The 21,848-nt window shown below is 35.7% G+C and overlaps 2 protein-coding genes across 2 annotated transcripts in view; one reads left to right on the top strand and one right to left on the bottom strand.

Annotated features, from left to right (window-relative positions):
• Positions 1-14,107, top strand: part of LOC107036370 (protein Wnt-4) — a 61,122-nt gene extending 47,015 nt beyond the window's left edge. The window contains exons 2-7 of the mRNA XM_015254310.2: positions 4,557-4,734; positions 5,457-5,580; positions 7,601-7,758; positions 10,321-10,498; positions 11,856-12,087; positions 13,019-14,107. Coding sequence (XP_015109796.1) covers positions 4,557-4,734; positions 5,457-5,580; positions 7,601-7,758; positions 10,321-10,498; positions 11,856-12,087; positions 13,019-13,220 — 1,072 coding nt within the window. The 3' untranslated portion in view covers positions 13,221-14,107. The remainder of the gene's footprint in view (positions 1-4,556; positions 4,735-5,456; positions 5,581-7,600; positions 7,759-10,320; positions 10,499-11,855; positions 12,088-13,018) is intronic.
• LOC107036479 (UDP-glucuronosyltransferase 1-8) lies at positions 13,875-20,984 on the bottom strand. Its single transcript, XM_015254463.1, has 4 exons — positions 20,149-20,984; positions 17,445-17,790; positions 17,041-17,296; positions 13,875-15,666 (listed from the first exon to the last, which is right to left on the bottom strand). The coding sequence occupies exons 1-4, from the start codon at positions 20,502-20,504 to the stop codon at positions 15,149-15,151; spliced, it is 1,476 nt and encodes a 491-aa protein (XP_015109949.1). The 5' UTR covers positions 20,505-20,984; the 3' UTR covers positions 13,875-15,148.
• Positions 20,985-21,848: the final 864 nt, after the last annotated feature.

Here is a 21,848-nt window from a genome sequence, read left to right as displayed (position 1 = left end):
ATATATATATATATATATATATATATATATATAAAACTAGGGTTAAATTCCTAGGAAGACTAAAATTTCTCCATTCCAAATTTCTAAATAATCCTTTTCCCTTCACACGCTTCACTTGCCATTGTTATCCATTCAAGATTAACCCCATTATTCTCCCACATTTTTTTGAATGCTCATAATCCTCCGAGGTAAATGGGCCCTATCACTGTCGCATTAACAAAGCACGCGACTGACGTGGTTATGACGGCAACAGGATACCTCTGGTCTTCCACCCATGCTCACCCCCATCCTGCCAGCCACCGCTATAAGGGAAGCTTCTCTCGAAATAATAATCATCATTGTATACATGAATTATTTCGTCTTTATTATCCTTTTTCACAAATATAATGAATAGAAATTCTCGGTGGATGGAATGCGTCATCGAATCTGAATATGGATTTTTTTCTCATCCACTTGGCGCTTTGTCGAGCTGTCTCCACCCACCCCACTTATTACCCCTTGGGACGAGACCTCTTCCCTTTTTTTCTCTTTACATTTTTTTTGTTTTTGTTTCCATCCTCATTGCGGATCGATTATACTTTCATCGTTTTCTCTTTCGTAATTGGAACGATCGATTCGTTTTTTTTCCTTTATAATTTTCACTGTCAACCGTAGCATTAATTTGACTTGTGCAACATAGTCATCCTCTAGAGCAACATGATTGTCATCATTGAAACCTAATCAGGCTCACCTGGAATGACGCGATTTGAGAAATACAGTTTTGAAAAAGTAAATGTTTTTCTCACGTAAATCAATAATTCGCAAAAAAAAAAATTTCTCAGTGTAGTTTCATCTCCAAAGTCAATTGGAATGGAAGAATTATTAAGAAGAGATTCACCCTCATAAAAGTCTACGGTATACAAGTCTATTGAGACATTTTTTTCATCCGTTTCAATAAAGTCCCCGAGTTGTTTCTGCGAATATCCAAGATGAGCATCCTGGAGGCTTATTGATTCCAATATAGCGTGATCCAGTGCTCTCAGACGGGTGCCTTTAAGAGCCAATATGTCAATAAACATTGAATTCCCACCGATACAATCCAAAACACCAATAACTTCATGTTTATACGGGGATTGAGTTCTGTGCAGGTATGGAATCTACGGTATTATCGATTCCGGGTTTTGTTTATTGACGATGAAAAGAGAATACCGTAAAAAAGGATCAATAAAGTAGGGTGAAAGCTGCTGCATACAGACGCATAAAATTTCACTTTCACGTTTTAATGCGTTTAATTCTTCATATTCTCTTCTTTGTGGCTGAGATGGAAGAGAAAATAAGTGAAGGAAAAAATGTCTTCACTTGGAGATTCTGTCTGTTTCAACTTGGGAAGTGGGGAACACCCTTGAATCCAGGAAATGCAGCGGGAAACGTGGAATTCGTCAGAATGCGCGTTAAACTGTCCCATGTGCACTCGTAAAGTCGTAAAAGTTGCACGTCAAACAAATACTTTTTTTAGGATACTTCAAGTATAGATGAACATGAATGTAGCTTTCTGAGATTCCTGGGAGGGCATTCAGTGAGTGGGCCTTGAACAACAAGTAGTTGAAACCAATAAAATGATCGTTTACCTCGTTAAGAGGAGCAATAAAAATACTTGCACTTGGAAAAAAGTTCATTCGCATCAGATAAATTCATTCATTCCAGTTGGCTCTTCTTTTTTGCGAGAGGGTAAACCGTTAAGTCATTTCGAAGAAGCGATTTTGCAATGAAATGTTTTGAATTGTAGCACTTGACGTATGGGAATTTAGTGTCGAGTTTTGGTGTTGTTGTCAGTTTGCTACACACGAAATTCTTTGTAGGGAAATTCTTGCGTAATCTTGAATTCGCAGTAAAGACAGTCTGACTTTTCAGGCGTTTTGCCGGCATTTCGTACATGTTTGGCAAACAATTCTAAGATATTTGTAGACGGAGAGAAATTCTCGAGAAAAATTCAGTAGCGAAGTGGTAAAAGGGTTTAAGTCGATTTATCTCTCAGTTGAGATTTTGAGGAATATCTCCGAATCTAAGGGAGATAGCGAAATTTTCGGAATTACATTTGTTGTAGCACTCAATCGGCTCTACAAAAAAGGTTATAACAACAATTTTGCTATCTCCCTTAGATTCCGAGATATTCATTGAAAACTGGTCAATAGTCAAAATTGACTTGTACCGTTTTACCACTTCGCTACTGAATTATAGTACTAGCACGGAAAAAAAGGCTCGTATTGGAAATTTCATTAAGTAGCACGAAAATTCTTCATAGCCGGTGGATTGGGATTTTTTCCACGACAATTTTTCTAAAGAATTTCTCTTCTTGTAAGCGTCTCAAAGTTGTTCACCAAAAATATCTGCAATTCAGACTGCAGTTTTTGATTATCAATACACTGTTAGAAAAAAAAATGAAATTTCATGGACAGTTGACTACCAATTTTTAGGACACTGAATGTGATTTAGGGGAAAAAATCATGAAATTCCAGGTTTTACTGAAAATTCTGTAAAATTCCAAAATTTTAAGCAGCATAAAGGCGAGACTTCTTCAATTTATTTGAATTTCTAATCCAGTAGGAATATTCAGTGCCAAATTACATTGAATTGTCAGTGAAATCTAAAATTTCATGATATTTTTGCCCCTAAATGTACTGGAAATTTCAGAGAAAATTTTTTAACAGTGTAGGAAAATTGTTTCGAGAATTTTCCGGGACTGGATTTTAGCCAACCACAGCGCAGTGTTCGAGGTCACAATACTCTTTTGTTATCAAATTTTTTCGGAAATTTTCCTCATCCAAATGTCAGCCAATAGAATTGCACTGTTCGACTGTTATTTCATATAGTCAACACGGTATTCAGCTGATAATTTTTGATAATTCAACTGGTAATTTTTCATGTTGACTATATTTGTGGAAAACAAAAGATTCCGTGGTCGAGTGAACCCCTGGTTGGAACTGTCAGATGGATTTTGTCTCATAGTGCAATTTTTTTGGCCGACATTTGGATGGGAAAATTCCCTCCCGAATACTACTCGAGCTTCAAAATTAATCGAGCAATTCCCTCAAGGTTCCCTGCACACCAACGAACCTATCGGGAATTGCTCGATAATTTTGAAGCTCTCGTGGTATTACTTGCGGAAATTGCACACTAGCTTCTGGAAATTGCATCTGATAATTGCATGGTAGCTCTTCATTTATTTCTAACCAATTGGATGTTTTGTTGGAAGAAGCCCTCGAATACTGCGCTCCGCTTGGTCAAAATCCAGTCCCGGAAAATTCTCCGCCGAATACCCCTCGACCTTCAAAATTAATCGCAATATTTCCCTCAAGTTTCCCTACAAACAAACAAACGTGTCAAGTTTTGCAGAAAAATCCCCCGTGCTACCCACTCGGTATTTTTAGCCTGCAAAACTTAACACTTTCGTTCGTTTGCAACGAAACTATCGAGAAATATTCCGATAATTTTGAAGGTCTTGGGGTATTATAACTGAAAATTCTCAATATTTAAATTTAAAATTTTTAATTTGGAAATGAATTTGTTCGTATTCAACAATATCTTCTTCGTTAAACATTGAAGTGATACATTTCGGAATCGCAAAATTCATTCAGTTTGCTCTTAACTCTATATCCGTCCAAGAATAAACCGCTGATGAAGAGAAAAGGAGACTTTTGTCCATTTATGTGGAATTCTGAAGATTGAAAAATCCCAATTTCTTCATCCCTTTGCTTTTTCATGTCTTCTTCCATTTGGATTCGTTATCTTTTTTTCTTGTCAATCATCTACTAATTAAACACACAAGAATTTTCAACACAGAGAATGGAAAGGGGCAATAAATTCGGCCATACCACTCTCTTAAAACGCAAGAAATCATAAAAAAGCGTTTTCGCCAAAAACTCAAAATTCCTCCGCTTTACCTCTCAAAATTCCCCCGGAAAACGGTCTCCCAACACTTTCTCTCAAGAATCTCTCATCATCTTGATAATAATGTCACCACAAACTAATTTACGGTTCCCCTAAAAACCCTCTGAATTCCTTTACATTTCCTGCCCCACAAAAACGTCCCCTCCCCTCCTCCACCCCTCTCATTCCATCTGTCTCATTGTCCCTCAACAGTAACCAATTCACAAGAAAAGAATTGATCAAAAGAAGCCACAAAAATTGATTATCGATTTCAATAAAATCTGAGAACTGTAAACCTCAGCATTCCTCTTCCCCTTCCCCTCCCACGCCTCTGCTCTGCCCCAAGCCTACCCTCATTTTTGGGTTAAAAGAGCCCGCGAGCGATTTAGCAAGAAGATTCTCCTCCTCACCGACCTGTAATCTCGAGACCCCAGAGCCGCCTGCTCTAATTATACAGTTGCGTTTTGGCGCACTTGGTTCTCCCCTCCTAATTGGTTTTCCACCCTGACCCCCTCCCCCTCTCCGCCTTTATTTCCGATTNCCTTTATTTCCGATTCCTTTCATGCCCCCCCCCCAAAGGTTGATTTCTAAATGGATCCTTAATCATCTCATATCATTCATTCACATCTCCTATTTATTTTTTTTTTCAGGTATTTGGGCCTTGAGCCTGGAATAGCTGGGTCTGAGGGCGTACCAGGCGGTCCCGACGGTGCGCCAAAGATTGGCGCGGGTGTCATTGGTCCAGCGAGCGCCGAAAGGAACTGCAAGAGCTCACACTTGACTGTCAAACAGCAGGGGATATGTTCACGCTCGCCTCCGATTCTTCAGGTGAGTTGTGCTCGACCGTATCTGATGAAAAAGGTGGAAAAAAAAGGAGAAAATGAAAAAAAAAGTGAAGCCCTGGGCGTAACGGGCTGATGCAGTACGGACGATCATTTATATCTGTAGTTCCCTCCTCTGATCTTTCGCACGAGCTTTTACATCAGTGAAAAAATGATAAAATAAGACGAAAAAAAAACACCTCAATAAGAGGAGAAGAATTTTAATCGTCGACGTTTAATATCGCTTTTAATTTATCGATCGTGAACATTCTCACAAATATTTTAAATATGTTATGTTTTTTTTCCTCTTCCTTTTTCCTTTTTTTCTTTCATTTCATGTTCTCACACCGAAAATTTTTAAAGCCTGTTTGCCTAATGTAAAAACCTCGTTCGTGTCGTGAAAAGTGTGAAGGGTCTCTTGACCACTGGCCCATCGGCTTTTTTCACATATTTTCTCAGCCTATAGCTGTTTCTCGAAAAGAGAAGTCTCAATGAATATTCAGAGTTTGAAGTGAGTTAGAATGTCTCTGGCGTCAAATTAACAGGCTAAATAACTTTTTAATTTTGAGGAGAACATGGGACTCAGCGGGCCAGGACTATAAACTGAAAGGAACGGATGTTATGCAATTGAATGGAATGGGGAGAATATTGAAAAGAGATGAAAAGAGGAGAGGAGAATAAATAAACTGTCTCTGTTCATTGAGTAATCTGTATTTCTGTCGTTTACAGGCAATAAGTGCAGGGGCTAGGCTTGCGATAGAGGAGTGCCAGCACCAGTTCCGCTCAGCCAGATGGAACTGTTCAATTTCACCGGAAAATCCCGAGAATATATTTGGCGGTGTTATGCTAGTCAGTAAGTGGAAAATATTGATGCATTCCATAATCAATCGGTCCATCAACAATTTTCATTTAAAGAAATTATTTTTTCCGGAAATTTCTCATCGACTATACGTTTTGGCGAGACATTATCGAGAGATATTTGACGATCAAATTTCACGCGGTTCGCGTGCGTTTTTTTTTCCACGGGTACCAGAATACTAAAACCTAACAGTTTCTCACTATCATTAATCCGTATTTAAAAAATAATGCAGGAAAAATGAACGGTTTCAACGTTTTTTACAATGAGAATTTAATTGTTGAATAATTTATTCGGAATCGTCATAATCCTCTTCATCTTCTTCTGCGTTTCTCTTTTGTTTTTTACGTTGTTTTTTATTTTTCGGGATGTATTATGTACTATATACATATATACTGTCCTATATATTTTTTACAAAACTATGTATTTTTTTATTACAATAAAAAATGAATTTCTCTTTTTTTTACTATTACTGTGAACAAAAGATTACAGTACATGAAACAATATACATTGACATCATATTACATTACTTGATAAGCGGAATATGGACCAAAATTACAAATTAGAAATTTTTTCTTGTCTTTCCTGCTCAGGCGTAACATTTACGATCGATAGTGAAAGCAAAGAAAACTCCAAATCGAGTCATTTGAGAAATTCAGCAGTACATTCTAAAGAATGATTCATTTTTGAATTAAATAAGTTTTATTGGCATCAAATAAATGAGTCTCAGTCGCAATAAGGCTTTTTCGTGAGAAGACCCGGTAAACCGCGATTCTAACCTCGCTTCGCTCGGTTTGATCGCGGTTTACGGGCCTTCTGACGAAAAATTGCATGCATCACACGGTCCAAAAGTATTTTCTGACGAATGTGATTATAGGCCTCGCTTTCAGCTCGGCCTACAATGCCACATTCGTCAAAAAATTCTTTGTGGACCTTGTGATGAAAATAACTATTATTCAAACTCAAAGTTAATTTTTAACTGCGGCTATATTCGGATCAAGTGAAATTCACATCAAATCAAATAATTTTCCAATTTAATTAAATTAATTAAATTGCGTAAGAAACATTTGAAAAAAATTATCAATATTCAGCGTCATTCATTATACATTTTCCACAGAATTATTATTTTTTCAAACATTCGTTGTTGATAAATAAATAATTGAAATTGTTCAAACTTTCGGCATGAAATTTTTTTTTTAGGCATGAAATTGATTTCTGATAAAATGCGGAATATTAATAAATTTGTTACGATTTCGTTCAAATGAGTTTTACGACTGAAAATTAATTGTTTATAAATTATTCATAAAGACTGCTCGTCATTTTCAAAAATTGCAAATTTTAAATTACTTCATCAATTCTCTTCCAAATTCAAAGTTTCAATTTTTTTTTTCAGATTTTTAAAATGTTTTCTAATCGTTCAATATCGAGATTCAAATTCAGACCTGCAAAGTTTAAATAATAAGATTATTGGACAATATGTCCGGAAACTTACGGTCAAATAGAACTTAAATGAAAGTCTGATGTTCGACTACAAAAATAGAAAAGCATTTCACTGGGGAAAAATAGCAGAAGTATTTGGATATCCTTAAGTATATGAGTTTATTAACATCCGCCAAAAAATGAATGAAAAAACTGCAAATAAAGAGTTTCATCTGATTGAACTTCGTCATTTCTTTGGATGTAAGCATCAAAAATGAAAAACTAGATAATCAACACCTTATGACACGCATCAATTATAAAAACATTAGCATATGCCCTCCAATGATTAATCATCTGGTCAACAATTTCGATGTTATTTTTCTATAATTAAATTGAAGATAAAACAAGCGATATTAATCATTCGTTGATGAGATAATTTGATTACTCTTGATGACTCTGAAGTCACTAGCTAGTTCATTAGAGTAATAGAGCAAGATTAGAGTAATGATAGGTGATGACGATAATGTGTTTCTATTATTTGTAGATCAGGTTATCGGGTGGATGATCAATAAATAATTGGATCCATTAATTTCCACAGACAGTCGTGAAGCTGCTTTTGTGTACGCAATATCGGCAGCTGCTGTCGCTTACAGCGTAACCAGAGCGTGCTCCAGGGGCGAACTCACCGACTGCTCTTGTGACAATCGAGTGAGGACGCGTCATCCAAATAATTGGCAGTGGGGTGGCTGTAGTGAGGTAAGAGTGCTAATTTCTAGAATAATACGATTATTGCATGAAAGACTGAGAGAATATCACAGCCGTTCCTTATTGTTTTTGCTTCTATAATAGTGTTATCTGTCGATGGTATATAGACCATGAGATTCATTGAAAGTGAACAAATATGGATTTACCCCTCTAGGGATAGACTGGGGTTACTCATCACCCCTCGCATCTTTTCTTCACTGAGAGAAATATTCGCATAATATCACAAAACGATTAGATTGGTCACCATATGAGGGACACTCCGCCGCGCGTCGTTTTTCCTTAAGGTTGTTGTCGTGTAACTTTTTTTTCGGCATTTTTTTTCAATTTTTATCGTAGATAGCTCTAAGAGTTAGCTGTGAAATAAGCCCATTATAATTGCAATTGACCGTCTCAAACATGAGATACATTTTTTTTAATTTTACGTTGTTAAATGCAGTTTCACTGTTTTCAATTAAAAAAAAAACAACTCGACATTTTTCATTAAAAAAAAAGTGTAGAAATAGTGTGAATCAATCTACTGAAAAAAATGAAATTGATTGACCATTTAATTTCCGAGAAATCATCACAGAAAGTTGGTCTTTTTCCCCAATGGCCGGGACAAGTGAGTTCAGTACGCGAGACGTGGCAACGTACTCAATAAAACAAACCACGAATTCTGCCAGGTTAGGAGTCACACGAACAGAGGGACACAATCCGCGTGGTTGCCACAATCGACACCATTCACGTACGCGTGAGCCGAGTCGAACTGTACATTAGCACAAGTTTTTGTTTCAACCGGGGTTCTTCGTTCATTTACTGAACGTTTCAGATTTATTCTCTTATATTCCTATAGAAATTCACTGAAAATGATTCTCGCTTGCGGATTACGTGAAATGTTCCGTAATTTTTCTTGAATATTTCTCTCCGTGTTGGTGTACAATCTACTATCCCAAAATTCCAAACGAAAACAAATTATTTCGAACAGGTGAATAATTTTTTCCCATGTTAAATGAAATTGCCCATGACGCGACGTTGCCGGAAACTCGCTAAACACGCGCGGACTGTGTAGAGTGAATTCGGCAACGCTAGAGCGTAAATAACACGGCGGGGAATCCCCGCGTAGGTGACCAGAGTCGTCGCCACGCGGTTGGTGACCAGACTAGGGTTAAAGACAAATCGGTTTGGGCAAGATTTCCGCATAATGATGCAGACAATATAATATTTTGGTGAAGTACTCATAACTTGAACATCAACACTTCACGATAAAGAGAGAGTTTCATGCCTCTAGAAATCATTTTTGCTTCCGACTGGAAGCCTTGCATTTGGCCGATTTTTCGATTTTCTACTTTTGATTGCAAATTGTCTAGAATATTAGAAAATGCGAGGAAATGATATTTTTAGCATCACGCATTCATGTACATATGTGACAACTGGAGTTTTTAATGATCAATTTTTAGAAATTTCAACATAATTACGGTAAAGTTTGTAGATAAAAATCTGAAATTTTTGCTCATTGTAGCTATGATAGAACTCAACTTTGGCGTGTTGGCATATACATACGAATATCTACACCCATCCGGGTATATTCTAAAAATAGCATATTCGAACTCCTGAGATGAAAATTATTATAGTTATCCGGACACAAAAAAAACGAATATTTAGATTTTACGATTGTATTTGTCCATTCGGAAGAAAAAATGTCAAAAGTTGTCGATTTTGCCTCACTCTCCCTTAGTCTCCAAGACAGAAAGTCAAACTCTTGTGTTGATAAAACCAATTTTCGTAATATGTCAAGAAATATTGGAGAACAATAAGATATCTTCTTTCTCAGAATTCAGAATAAAATCTTTCGAATTTTCAATGACACAATGCGCAACCTTCAATTTCATCAAGTTCTAAACAGAAAATTGTTCTGAATCACCTAAGAGAAAAGTCTGCGGTGAGCTATACATCTCCAATAAATTACCGAAAATCATCCGTCATAAGATCAACTTTTATCATAGAAATTCCTCAACAAATTCAAGTCCCAATTGAAGAATATTTTCCCAGTGTAAACATCGGAACGAAAGAAATGAGCGATATCAGACAATTTTTATCTTTGTTTGACTCTTATTTCATCGTTCCACATCAACAAGCTAAAAAGTCGTGTGTCAACGGTGAATGGATGCATTTCACGTGAGCAGGTGACCCCTTGTAGACATTGCCAAGCTTACAAGGGGGATTAACCCCTGTAGAACCGACGGGGAAAGGGGAGTATAAGCTTGTTAAGTTGCAACAACCCTCTCAGGTACTATTCCCCGTACAATGTTTTTCGAGCCTCTCGACAAGAACCTCCGAGATATTACAACGTTTTTGGTCTGTCACTGACATGCTCACATTTGTGGATTGAAACACAGCTATTTGTCTTCACCCGAGGTTGAAATATTTCTGACACTATTTTCCGGGGGAGGGATAAAACCCAGATAACAATGTTTGCACTGTCCTAAAATCCCCCTCCGCGGAATGGTTCAGCGGATTTCGTCGAGTACTTGAGGATGACAATGCTCTAAACGTGACCTCATTTGCTATTTCCAGGATATACATTTCGGTGAGAAACTCTCGAGGGAATGGTCGGACGGTGCAGAGGAGCCGGTGAAGGATGGAGTGGTGCAGGGACCCAAGACCCTTGCGGGACAACTCATGAGGAAACATGACAGTGAGGCTGGAAGGCGAGCTGTGCGCTCGAGGATGCAGCGTGTTTGCAAGTGTCATGGTAATGATGTCAAATTAATGGTGAAAGTCGTTCTTATTTTATAGCTCTGGAGGCTCCCCATCAAAAAATATATTTTTATCACGCTGTGCGAAAAAGTAACTTTTTAGGCACGCTTCGCGTACAATATTTTTCATCACAATGTGGCGGAAATTGGACTTTTAGGCACACGGAGCGTGACGAAAAGTTCACTTAAAAGAAAAATAGAAAGGTAAAAACTTGGAAAATTCGAGTCGAGGCAATTCTATAAAAAATATTTCAATAGATTAAGTTGTATAGAAAAATGGAATGCTGCTGACTTTCCATACAAGATTTTCTATTGAACATTTCAATAGAAGCGGCCAAAAACTAATCGTAAGTCTAATAGATTTGTCTAGCGAATTGACTGGGTTATTCAATCAAATTTTTTCGCGCGTGAATCGATGGAACGACTTGAACTCTACAGAATCATTCAAGAATTTCCTGGAAATAAGTGAATTTAGAGAGAAATCCATGAAATCATTCACAAGGAGGAAATTTTTTACAAAGAAAAATAAATTATGACTCCTATAGCTACTCATCATTGAGGTGAAGGACAATCGATAAAATCATTCCAATGCATTCGAATCCTAAAAATAATTTCGTAAATTTCTCAGAATCCTATGAACTGAGGGGACACTGTATCGACCCATTTTTTTACTTAATAATGATTTTAAATAGTACACCCAGGGAAATGGTTCACTTGACTGAAACAAACTTCATTTGAATCAGGTAAACTGCATTATTCAAATAACTCGTAATCAAGCTTTCATCCAAACTTAACGCATCAAAGATGTAATTTTGGAATCCTTGATTCAAATGAAGACTTTTAGTTATAAACAAAATCATTATTCAGACGGTGAATAGAACTAATTTATTAACATGTAATAATCGTTTATTGGTTCTAGTAGAGGATTTATCTGGAAAGGATTAATTATTTATTTAATATGATAGCAAATTTGTCATTTAAAAAAATCTATGAGTTTTTTCATTTTCAACAAAAATATTATTGAAGTGAAAAGAAAAATTTCGAATAGTTTCATTTGATACACTTGCGTCATTCTTGTAAATGCTACAGTAATAATCGAGATAATGATTGTTGCACACGATTTAAAAAATACTTATTTAGATTTGACAGAATATTGTCAATTACTTTCATTTTTATCGATATCCGTAATGAGTTGGTCTAGAAAAAAGTGTCAAAAGACATGAAATTCTCTGCAAAAACAGTAATCAGCAGTAAAACCACTCAGTACCGAGATAATTCAGCATTCAACGAGACGTTTTATCTATTCTCCACTGAGTTATTCAGTTTTATGATTGATTCAATGTTTTTTTTTAGGGATGAGTGGCTCGTGCAGTGTGAGAGTATGCTGGCGAAAACTCCCGGTGTTCAGAATGGCAGGCACAGCCCTGGCAGCCCTTCACGAGGGCGCCGCAATGGTACGTGTGGCACAGAAAGGCGGAAGACGACAACCCAGACTGAGGCCGGCTCGCGCTGATCTCAAACGACCAAATAAAACCGATCTGGTATATCTCGAAGATAGTCCTGATTACTGCGAGCGAAATCTCACGTAAGTCATTTATCTTTATTTCCTCCATTCCCTATTACTTTTACACACTTCGCAAACTTGTCTTCAGATTCATTAAATAACTTGTTGAATTTATGGGGAAATAATTCTAAATCTACTCGTTCAAAAAACGAGTTTTCAATGTTACTTGGATTTTTTTTTATTTTTCGTAATCCAAAATTGTCAATTGAGTGGTACATCATGTAGAAATTCCCAAAAATTATGATAGAATGATAAAAAAAAATAGAACCAATTCTGAACTTTTTCAAAGAGCGTTTTTAATTGAGATTCTGAATGAGTTGAAAAAAGTGGAAATTACAAATATCTGATTCGCTGTGGCAAATTATCTATTAGCTGTCATTTTCCATGGTGGATAACAAAACACTAACTCCTCATGGGAAGTGACAGCTAGATATCTCAATTTTCAAAACAGTGGAATGTAGTAATCTGCCATTTTTATGTGATAAAAGTGTGATTAAAAAATTCTCCAATATATTACAACTTTTTTCAAAGAGCCTTTTCCGTAATAAATGTCTCTGTGCAGTTTGGGAAAAGATTTACGAAATCAGTCTTCCCCCTGCATGATATTGGGCGACAGGCCGCCATTTGTCACCGTAAATCAGATACATTTTTCAATTTCTTGTTATTCAACTTATTCCGAATATAAATTAAAAATACTCTTTGAAAAAATTAAGAATTTCTTCTACTTTTTTTGATTATTTATTCATAATTTTCCAAAACTTCTGCTTGATGCAGGACTTAATTGAACATTTCAGATGACGAAAGATGAAAAAAAACATCGAGATAACGTTCGAAAGATAGTACACCCGGACCTTAAACCGTTTTACCACTTCGCTACTGAATTATCTGAACACAAGACAATTGCATGATAAAGAAAATGGGCATTAATCCCCTTATCGTCTTTCAATTTCAGTTTAGGAATACCAGGAACAAGGGGTCGAATATGTAACCGAACCTCAATGGGTCTGGACGGCTGTCGACTTCTCTGCTGTGGTCGTGGTTACCAAACTCGAGTGCGCGACGTCACGGAAAAGTGTAAATGCAGATTTGTATGGTGCTGTAGGGTGCAGTGCGAATTATGTCGGCACACGCGTGAGGAGCATGTCTGCAATTGAGCATTCCCTCTTCCTTCCCAAAAACACGAGAGGAATTCAACTTAACTTAATCTAGAGATTAATCTTTCTCTTAAATCCGACTGCAAGATGAAATACAGAAAAGAATAAAAGAAAATACGAAAAAAAAAGAGAGAAACGAAAGAGTGAGAGAGGCAAAATGTTGCATCGCTGTGTATGAAAGATATTTAATTAATTTCTAATTACCTAGATGGGAAAATTACGCTGATTAAATACGTAATTATGGGCGTGATTTTAATGTGTCAATGGTTGTCCTGTTTTTTAATTTATCTGTGGAGCCTCGGAGTTTGCTAAGTGAAAAAGATAATATCAATTCTGCCAATGAATGTACATAAACTCCTTTTTTATTACTTTATATTATTATAAAAAATACTAAACGTGTATATATTTATAGAGGGATTTTATTCTGAGTTGAAACGTGAATTGAATCCCCCAAATAGCCCTGCGTCCAAATGAATTAATTAAGTAAAAAAATGTGTCTAATAGGAAGTGTTCTATGTGGTGACTATTCTCTCCTTTATGACGATAGTTAGACAATAGATGGACGTTAATGATAGATAGACAGTAGTATTAAGAAATTTAGTATAGAGTTTAATTATTATTAAATGAAAAAATACGACGATATACAAAGCGCAGTATTGACAAATTGTAATTTATTTTCCTCACGATAATATATATATTATAAATATTATATATAGCTTTAGCTTTTTCTAATGTGTCAAATACTTTCTTAGGTGGTACTACCAGTAATTTGATCGACATAGCCCTAGGCTGAAACCTGTATTTTTAGGCTTAATATATTTGTATATGTATGGCCACGTATATATTAAGTGTATTTATAAAAACATAAATGAAACACCATTTGTCCATGTAACCATTGAGTATTTTCATTCAATAATATTTTTTATTTGTTTTTCAGTTAATGTTGATATTTTTACAGAACAACATCTTTCGATTATCCTTTTTCTTACTATTGCAGGCGAAACCACTCTCAATGATTTTCTTACGATTCATGTCGATTCGGTTCCACTCAAGTGTTTGAACGCGACAAATCAATTTCTCAGCTTTCATTCCCCTCTACGAAATAGGCTCTTTATGAAAAATTTTGTAAGTTTTTTAAATTTGAAGATCTTCATTAAGGATTTATTCTCAAATTTGACTCAACTAGTTTTACCATTTGGGTTCAGAATTGGGAATTGCCAAGCAAAATAGTTTTAAATTAGTAATTCCTGAATTCGGGAAAAAAGACTTTTGAGCCTAATAGATAATGCAGTTCTTCGCAAAAATAATTTTTTCGTAATTTATTCTCAGCTCCAGCGTATCCAAGACATTTCCCAAAAAATAGGCAGAATTGTTATTGGAGGATTTTTTGGATGGATGAATTCCCTCTGTAATCAGTGATGATAGGAAAAATTATCACGCAATCTTTTCCGTATAAAATTCTTTCCCTACAAAAAATTTTGTTTTACGTTCCCAAAAAAAAAACCCTTACAAACTCATTTCCACGATAATCACCATTTTACGCAGATTCCATTTTCTCTTTATTCCAAAATGGAATTGGTTTTTTCGGCTCTCAACTAAATGAATCCCCAATTCTTAATTGTAAACTTGATAAATCGCGATAGGTCAAATTAATATTAGAGATATAAATGTTCAAAAGTTTGCGGCTTCCCTACTCAATTAAATTCGCCGTTTAAATAGCATGGAACGCCCCATATGTCAGGTAAATTGTTCATTCAACAATAAAAAAAAACATGAATTTGAAAAAAAAATGTGCAAAATTTTTAATGAAAAAAATTGTCAAAGTTATAAGTATTATACATTTTTGTTCTACATGCAAAGAAATAAATGCTCCACTTGAGTTGGGTATAACAACAGAATAAAGTTTTTCATCTCTTAAATATGTTTGTTCATCTATTATACTTTCTTCCTTTGCTCCTGACACTCTTACTCTCTCGTCCCTGGTAGTACCAGGTGAGTGCTGTAGTAGCAGCAAATAGTGCCCCGCAAATAGTACCCAGTAGAATACCGATATAAAGTTGAATATCCTCGGCAAATGTTTTCACTGGTATTTTTCTGTCCACTGGGGAAAATTCAATGGAACTTTTTTCGTTTCTTGCTACATATCTCAGCCAGAAAACTGCTCTATCTGATGCTGGCATTGGTCTGTCTCTGATTGCCAAGGAAACACTGCGCGCATTCTCACGGTAAAGTGCACTCTCGTGAATTTCTACAAAGGTTTTCACCACTTTGTCAACGGAATAGTCGTCATTTAGGGAGATGGAGAAACCTAATTCAACGGCACGTTGGGCATTGCGTTTTTCGTGAGGATTTCTGGGGAAACAAATGATGGGAGTACCGTGGAAGCCGGATTCTAGGAGCTCAGTGTCGTCGCAGTGACTGAGAAAAACTCTTGCTCTGGGGTAGCCTGCAAATAAGAGAAGTGTTCAATGTATTTGTCACACAGTTTTTGTTTAAATAATTTATCTACTCTTAGAGTGCAAAAGACATCGGAAAATTACACAGAGATTGTGTGCGTATCTTCAAAACTAAAAGATTTAGAAGAAAATAAAAAGATTTTTATAGTCAAGAAATTTCATTCTTCACCTGGCAGTACTTATTCATGGCCATCATTCAACGTTTCGAGAATGAAAAAATTAGTCAGAGTAGGGGACGGTGGGGCAAAATGAAACACGGGACAAAATGAAACAGCAAGAAAATCTTGTGATCTAAGGGAGATAGGAGGATTTCCATGAAAACCTTTTTTGTAGAGAATTTTACAAGCTACAAAAAAGGTTCTCTTCAAAAATGTCCTATCTCCTTTAGATGACGAGATTTTCCCACTGTTTCATTTTGCCCCGTGTTTCATTTTGCCCCATGCTCCCCTATGTTTAAAACAGTACGTTGACAATGAAAGGTTTAGAAAGGGACTTTTTCAAAGGTCACGATGATTATCAAAAGGTCTTAATGAATTTTTATAATAAGGTTTTAATGAAATATTTATTAAATTCATTTATAGTTCCTTGAATCATATGATATGTCTCAATTTAGAATCACTGATGGTAAATATTGAAATAGGCATTTATGGTAATATTTTATATGTTCTTTATTTTTTTTTTAAGTAAATGAGAATAAAGTAATTGCCCTGATGAGGAGTGAGATTTACCCCTTGAGTAAATGGATTTTTTGTGTTAATTCATTGAGGACGTTAAAATAGCCGAGAACCGCAAGATTTGGCCGGGAGAAGGACAAATTTTGATATCAATGAATTTTTGTAATTTCATTCTTTTCAGAGTTGCTTGCAAAATAGATTGTAAAGATGATCCTTTTACAGTTGCAAAACAAAAAAGGAAAGATGACTAGAATAAAAATTGCATGCTGAATATTTAATGAATATCATGAAAACTAGTAGGTTTTAAAAAAAAATGTCAAGAGCAATATTTGGAAAAAAGATTTCAATTCCTATAGTTAAGAACTTTAGAAGTTTTTCGTTGAAATTTCTTATCACTACGATGATTCAAGAATTAACAATCGATGAGTTAAACATTCAAAAATGAAGTATTTAAAAATATTTGAAGAATAATGAGTTTTAGGAGAATACATCGAATGATATTTTATACCTCATACAATTTACCATAAAGTTTCTTGATGAATTTCTCCATTAGAGCTTATTCCTTTTAGACGTGTTAGCAAAGCAATTCGCGAATGTAGTTTTTTAGATGAAAGGGTTGATCACCCGAACAGAGTTGTAGATGTCAACACAATCCAGCACATTAATTGGTAAGAAAGGGTTCTAACGTACCTATAAGGTCTTGACGATCAACGTTTGAATGTACAAAGAGGTTTTCTGGTTTTCCCCCGGTGAATCTCACATTTTTGCTCTTCCAAGCAACAGCTTGACCCCGTCTGCCCTGAGGAAGTCTCTTTGCAATGCTTTTTATCAAGTCAGTGTGACTTTTGTCGAGGGAGACTACAATTGTCCCTAGTCTGAACTCCACCAGTTCCTTTTGGAGCTCTGAGGGCAGGGGTTGGACTCCTCTGCAATGGTGACAGCCGACCTAGAAGCAATTGAAACTAAAGCAATAATGACATTGCGTAGTAAAGTCGAACTTTACCATAATGTTTCATTCCCATTACCTTCCGTTTAGAATTTATTTCAGGTTTTAATTTTCAAAATTCAAGTTATTTATGCAGTACTTTAATTACCTCGACGAATCTCTGAGTTAAAGATGCAAAATCAGTTCTCAGAATGGGGTCGCCACCCCAAAGTAGCAATTCAACATTGGAATAAAGCTCATCCAATGTATCTCCAACGTTCGAGACGTATTTACCAGCAATTTTCAACCCTGGGTTCACGAAATTCGATTCAACTCGAGCGATGACCCTCTGGGTATTGACATTTGCCCAGAATCTCTCGTAGATACCTTCAGTGAAAATGGGGATTCCCATTTTTGTTTTTTGGACAGCGTAATGTTCCTCATTGATTCCCAGAGCCCAGACCACTGGGTTCGATGAGATAAATCGAGCCCAGGGGATGAGACAAGCATCGTGTCTTAGAATAAGAAAAAATTACGAGACAAGTAGGAAAACAAATCTTATATCAAGAGGTAAGAAAATTGATTTTAGTTGGCAGTCTGAGGGCGATGGACGGTTTTTTTATAAACGCATTTCTTTGTATACCAAAGGCACAGTTATATAGAAGATTTCTACTGAACAATTTTGATAGAAAAATACTCAAAATTAGAGAATTAAAAATACTTAAAGTTAGAGAATTCAAACTTTCATTCAACAATCAATGATCGCCTAATATGCAAAACTCAATTCTTTGGAAATCGCGAGATAAATGAGCAATTCAAATTTAGCAGTTTTTTAAATTTGAATAAATTTCTAACAAGGCAAGAAAGACAACAAAATTGTTGTCATAAAGCTTTCTGAGGCTTTCACTCTGCACAAAAGGGTTTTGGATAAATTCGAGATATCAAAAATGGTGAAAAGATTACAAAAAAAACCTCTGGAAAATTCGTAAATTATCTGAAAAACTCTCCAATTTTCCGATGCAGAATTTTCTAGAAGACTCAGGAATGTTGTAGAAATCTTTAGGCGAATTTCACGATTAATCCAGAATCTAATGCGTCGGAAAATTATGGAAGATTCTAGAAAGTTATAAAAACTCTAGACCGATACAGTAGATATCTGCGAGGGAATTTTTACATTAATTTTGAGCAATTTTTCCGTAAAATTACGTAAAAACTACTTTACGAATGTGGATTTTTATAGACGATTCAGGTAATTTTTGCCGTATCTTACATAAATTTTATCGAAATACATTTCGTTTCAATTTCTACCTTCGTTCATCGTGTAAATTATTGGTATTTCTAGAAAATTGTAGAAAGATGCAGAGTTGTACAAAATGTTCTGGTGAATTCAGTAATCGTCTAGAGAGCTCCCCACTTTTTCAAGCCTTACTTATTCTTTCTAGCATATTCGAAAACATTCTGAAGCTCCTTAAAAATTTATAAAAATTTATCAAACCTTCTCAATTGATTTGAGCGTTTACCTACACTGAAAGAAATATCGTCATAATATCACAAAACTAATTTCTTGCACTAAATATCTCATCTCTTGAGTATAAATTTCTTGGGATAAGAATTCTGGATAATGTGTCAAACAATATGAGATTTCGGTAAAGTGTTCATGAGTTGAACATGAACATTTCATGATAAAGTGAGAATTTCTTGCCAGCACGGATGAAAAAATTTAATTGAAAAACTTATCGAATTCGTAAGAAAATTCTATTGAACTGTTCTATCAGTTTTTGGCCGATTCTATTGAAATGTTCAATAGAAAATATTCAGTAGAAAAAGTCAATAGAATTCAATGTTTCTATATAACTTATTCCATTGAGATATTTTCTATAGAATTTCCTCGGCTCAAATTTTCAAGTTTTTTCGTTTGATTTTCTTGATGAGAAGAAAAGAAAAACAGAATGAAAAAAACTTAGAAAATTTGAGTCGAGCAAATTCTATAGAAAATATATGAAAAGAATAAATTATACAGAAAAATCGACTTCTGTTAACTTTTTCTATTGAGTTTTTTCTATTGAACATGTCAATAGAATCAGCCAAAAACTAATAGAAAATTTAATTGAAATTCAATATAATTTTCTAACGAATTCGATAGGTTTTTCTATTAAATTTTTTCGTGCGTGAGAAGAAATTGTTTTTTCTTGTGTCAGAAGATGAGAAAATGACTAAAAATATTAAAAGCTCCGATTCAGTGAATCATAAATCAGAGACTTTCATACTAAATGAATAGAGTTTATGCAGAAGAAAACCTCCAGATATTAAAAAAATATATCCGTCGCTTACACCCAATTGCTTAGAGTTTGAAGGGAAGCAATATCTTCTTTCCCTTAGTTTTGAGGCTTTCGCGGCCATGATTAATGAAATCTTTGGTTTCCGGATGGATGCCGCATTTGGGCGCAACGCTGAATCCAAACGCGGCATCCATCCGGAAGCCAAAGATTTCATCTTCTTTCCCTTCTTTCAAACGATTCTTGTCTTTTAAGGAATAAAAAAGAGAGGGGTATTATCTTATTTCGAAAAAAAGGCATCACCTTTTCATTCAGTAACTTCCTCCTTAGCCCGAAGACCACCGATTTCTTGTCTGAAACTTACCCTAAATTGGTCAAATATGCATGCGATGTTTTTCGCTCAAGAAATGATTTTTGTGATATCATCTCGATTTTTCTCTTAATGTACAAGACCTTTTCATCATCGATGTACTCTCTCGGTGCTTCGACAATATTTCAGAATATTCTAGAATTTGCTAGCAGTTATCGTCTAAATGTCGATTTCAGCATGAAAAAAGTTTCACCGTAAGGTGGGTCATTAAATCCATTAGTGATTACCTAATAGCCGGAAAAATCGTGAAAGTCGGTTGAATCTCCCCAACCCTTTTGAGGATCTTCTGATTCCCCAGGAGCGCCTCACAAGCCCTCAGCGCCTTCCTCTCGAGATTCCCATCATCCTCAGAGCTGACATTCAGTTTGATCACCTCAACCTCCACCAGATTCTCATAGATATCCCCAGCATCCGCGGTTACAATCAGCGTTGCATCGATCCCCTGATCGGTCAACGTATTAGCAAGTAGTGATAACTCATAAGCATTCTCGAACCCGACGACAAGAGCACTCTGAGGTGGTATAGTCAACGTGGAGGCACTGGAGAAGCCAAGGAAGGCAGCAACAAGCAACAAGTGAATCATCACTGATTGTCTCACTGCTTATCCCTTATATTATGTATCACCAAACAGAAAAAAACAATTAACACTGAACAATCAATTCGTGCGAAATTTTGGAGCATCGAACATCGTAAATTGATGAAAATCACTGCTCACGAGCACTAATTATAAAGAATGATCGTAGAACGTCTGGAGGGTGCACAACGTCTCCTGCCCCGCGGAGGCGTTTTGGGCATTTATTATCTTTCGCTTCTGACATTCGTGGGGGTCTCACAAATGGAGAAAGTCACCGGTGCCGGCTTGAGTGTGTTGGTTAGTTACCCGGGGATAAACATTCGAGTTTTTTTAATAATTGATGAGAACTGAAGACTAAACTGCTACGATTGGAGGGGAATTTAGGTCAGGGGGTGAAAAGTTCTTTTTTTTGTGGATTTTTATGGAGAGATTGAGGAGTATTTTTCAGATTTGATGTTTTAGCTGTTTTATATACTGTTTTCTGGACTATTGAAGGTTATAGGAAATTGTCGAAAAGGATTTTTATTCTTTCGACTGATGATAAATGGTCGTTATGGGACTGCTGATAAAGAAGGGAGCAGAAATCCAGTTATTGATGTGAGGCAGCACTGGGATGTTCTAACAATGTAAACAATGAGGAAGAAAATTACGATAGGCGAATGGTCACGTATGAAAAAATGCTATAGTATTTCCTATAGGAAATCCTATGGAGAATTCGAACATTTCGTATAGAATTTTTCTGATAGGATTTTCCACAGGACTTCCTATAGGATTCCCTAAGGGAGGTTGGGGTAAAACGGACAACGGACTTTTGGCTGTTTTTTTAATGTTAATGGGAGGTTGAAATATTGATGACATTTAATCATTTTTTTCAATACAAAGAACAATTCTTTCCCTTTGTGACGAGCCTAAACTGAGCTCAATTGATGAATTTGTTTCTTAGTTATGAATAATTTTTAAAAAGTCTAAAAGTGTCCATTTTACGCCACCTTCCCCTATAGAATTTCCTATCAGATTTATCACCCTAATCTTGTGACCGATTGGATTCGAGAATCAATTTTGTGTGTTACTTTCTATAGAAAAACCTACAGTGAATTCTTTAGGAAATCCCATAGGAAATCCCACCAGAAATGGATTTCATAATTGATGGAAAGTTTTCATTTCTGATTATCATCACAGGGAATGACAGTTCAATAACGATTATCCATTGTCATAGCAATGAAATTAATCATTAACCAAATAATGAAAATATTTCCATCTTTACTATTGGTTAGATGAATATTCGAATATATTTTGGAGTTCATTGTTGATTAGGTGAGTATTCAAAAATATTTCAGATTTCATTACTGATTA

Source organism: Diachasma alloeum, unplaced genomic scaffold (assembly GCF_001412515.2).
Source record: "Diachasma alloeum isolate Michigan unplaced genomic scaffold, Dall2.0 Dall_scaffold_00209, whole genome shotgun sequence".
NCBI classification, from domain to species: Eukaryota; Metazoa; Arthropoda; class Insecta; order Hymenoptera; family Braconidae; genus Diachasma; species Diachasma alloeum.
Note: the sequence above shows the minus strand (reverse complement) of the source record. Positions and strands in the feature narration are given on the sequence as shown.

Coding starts and splice junctions, on each gene's coding strand:
- LOC107036479 (XM_015254463.1), bottom strand. CDS start 20,504: ATGATTCACTTGTTGCTTGTTGCTGCCTTCCTTGGCTTCTCCAGTGCC. Junction 17,297..17,444: donor TAACTCAGAGATTCGTCGAG/GTAATTAAAGTA, acceptor AATTGCTTCTAG/GTCGGCTGTCACCATTGCAG. Junction 15,667..17,040: donor TGATCGTCAAGACCTTATAG/GTACGTTAGAAC, acceptor TCTTATTTGCAG/GCTACCCCAGAGCAAGAGTT.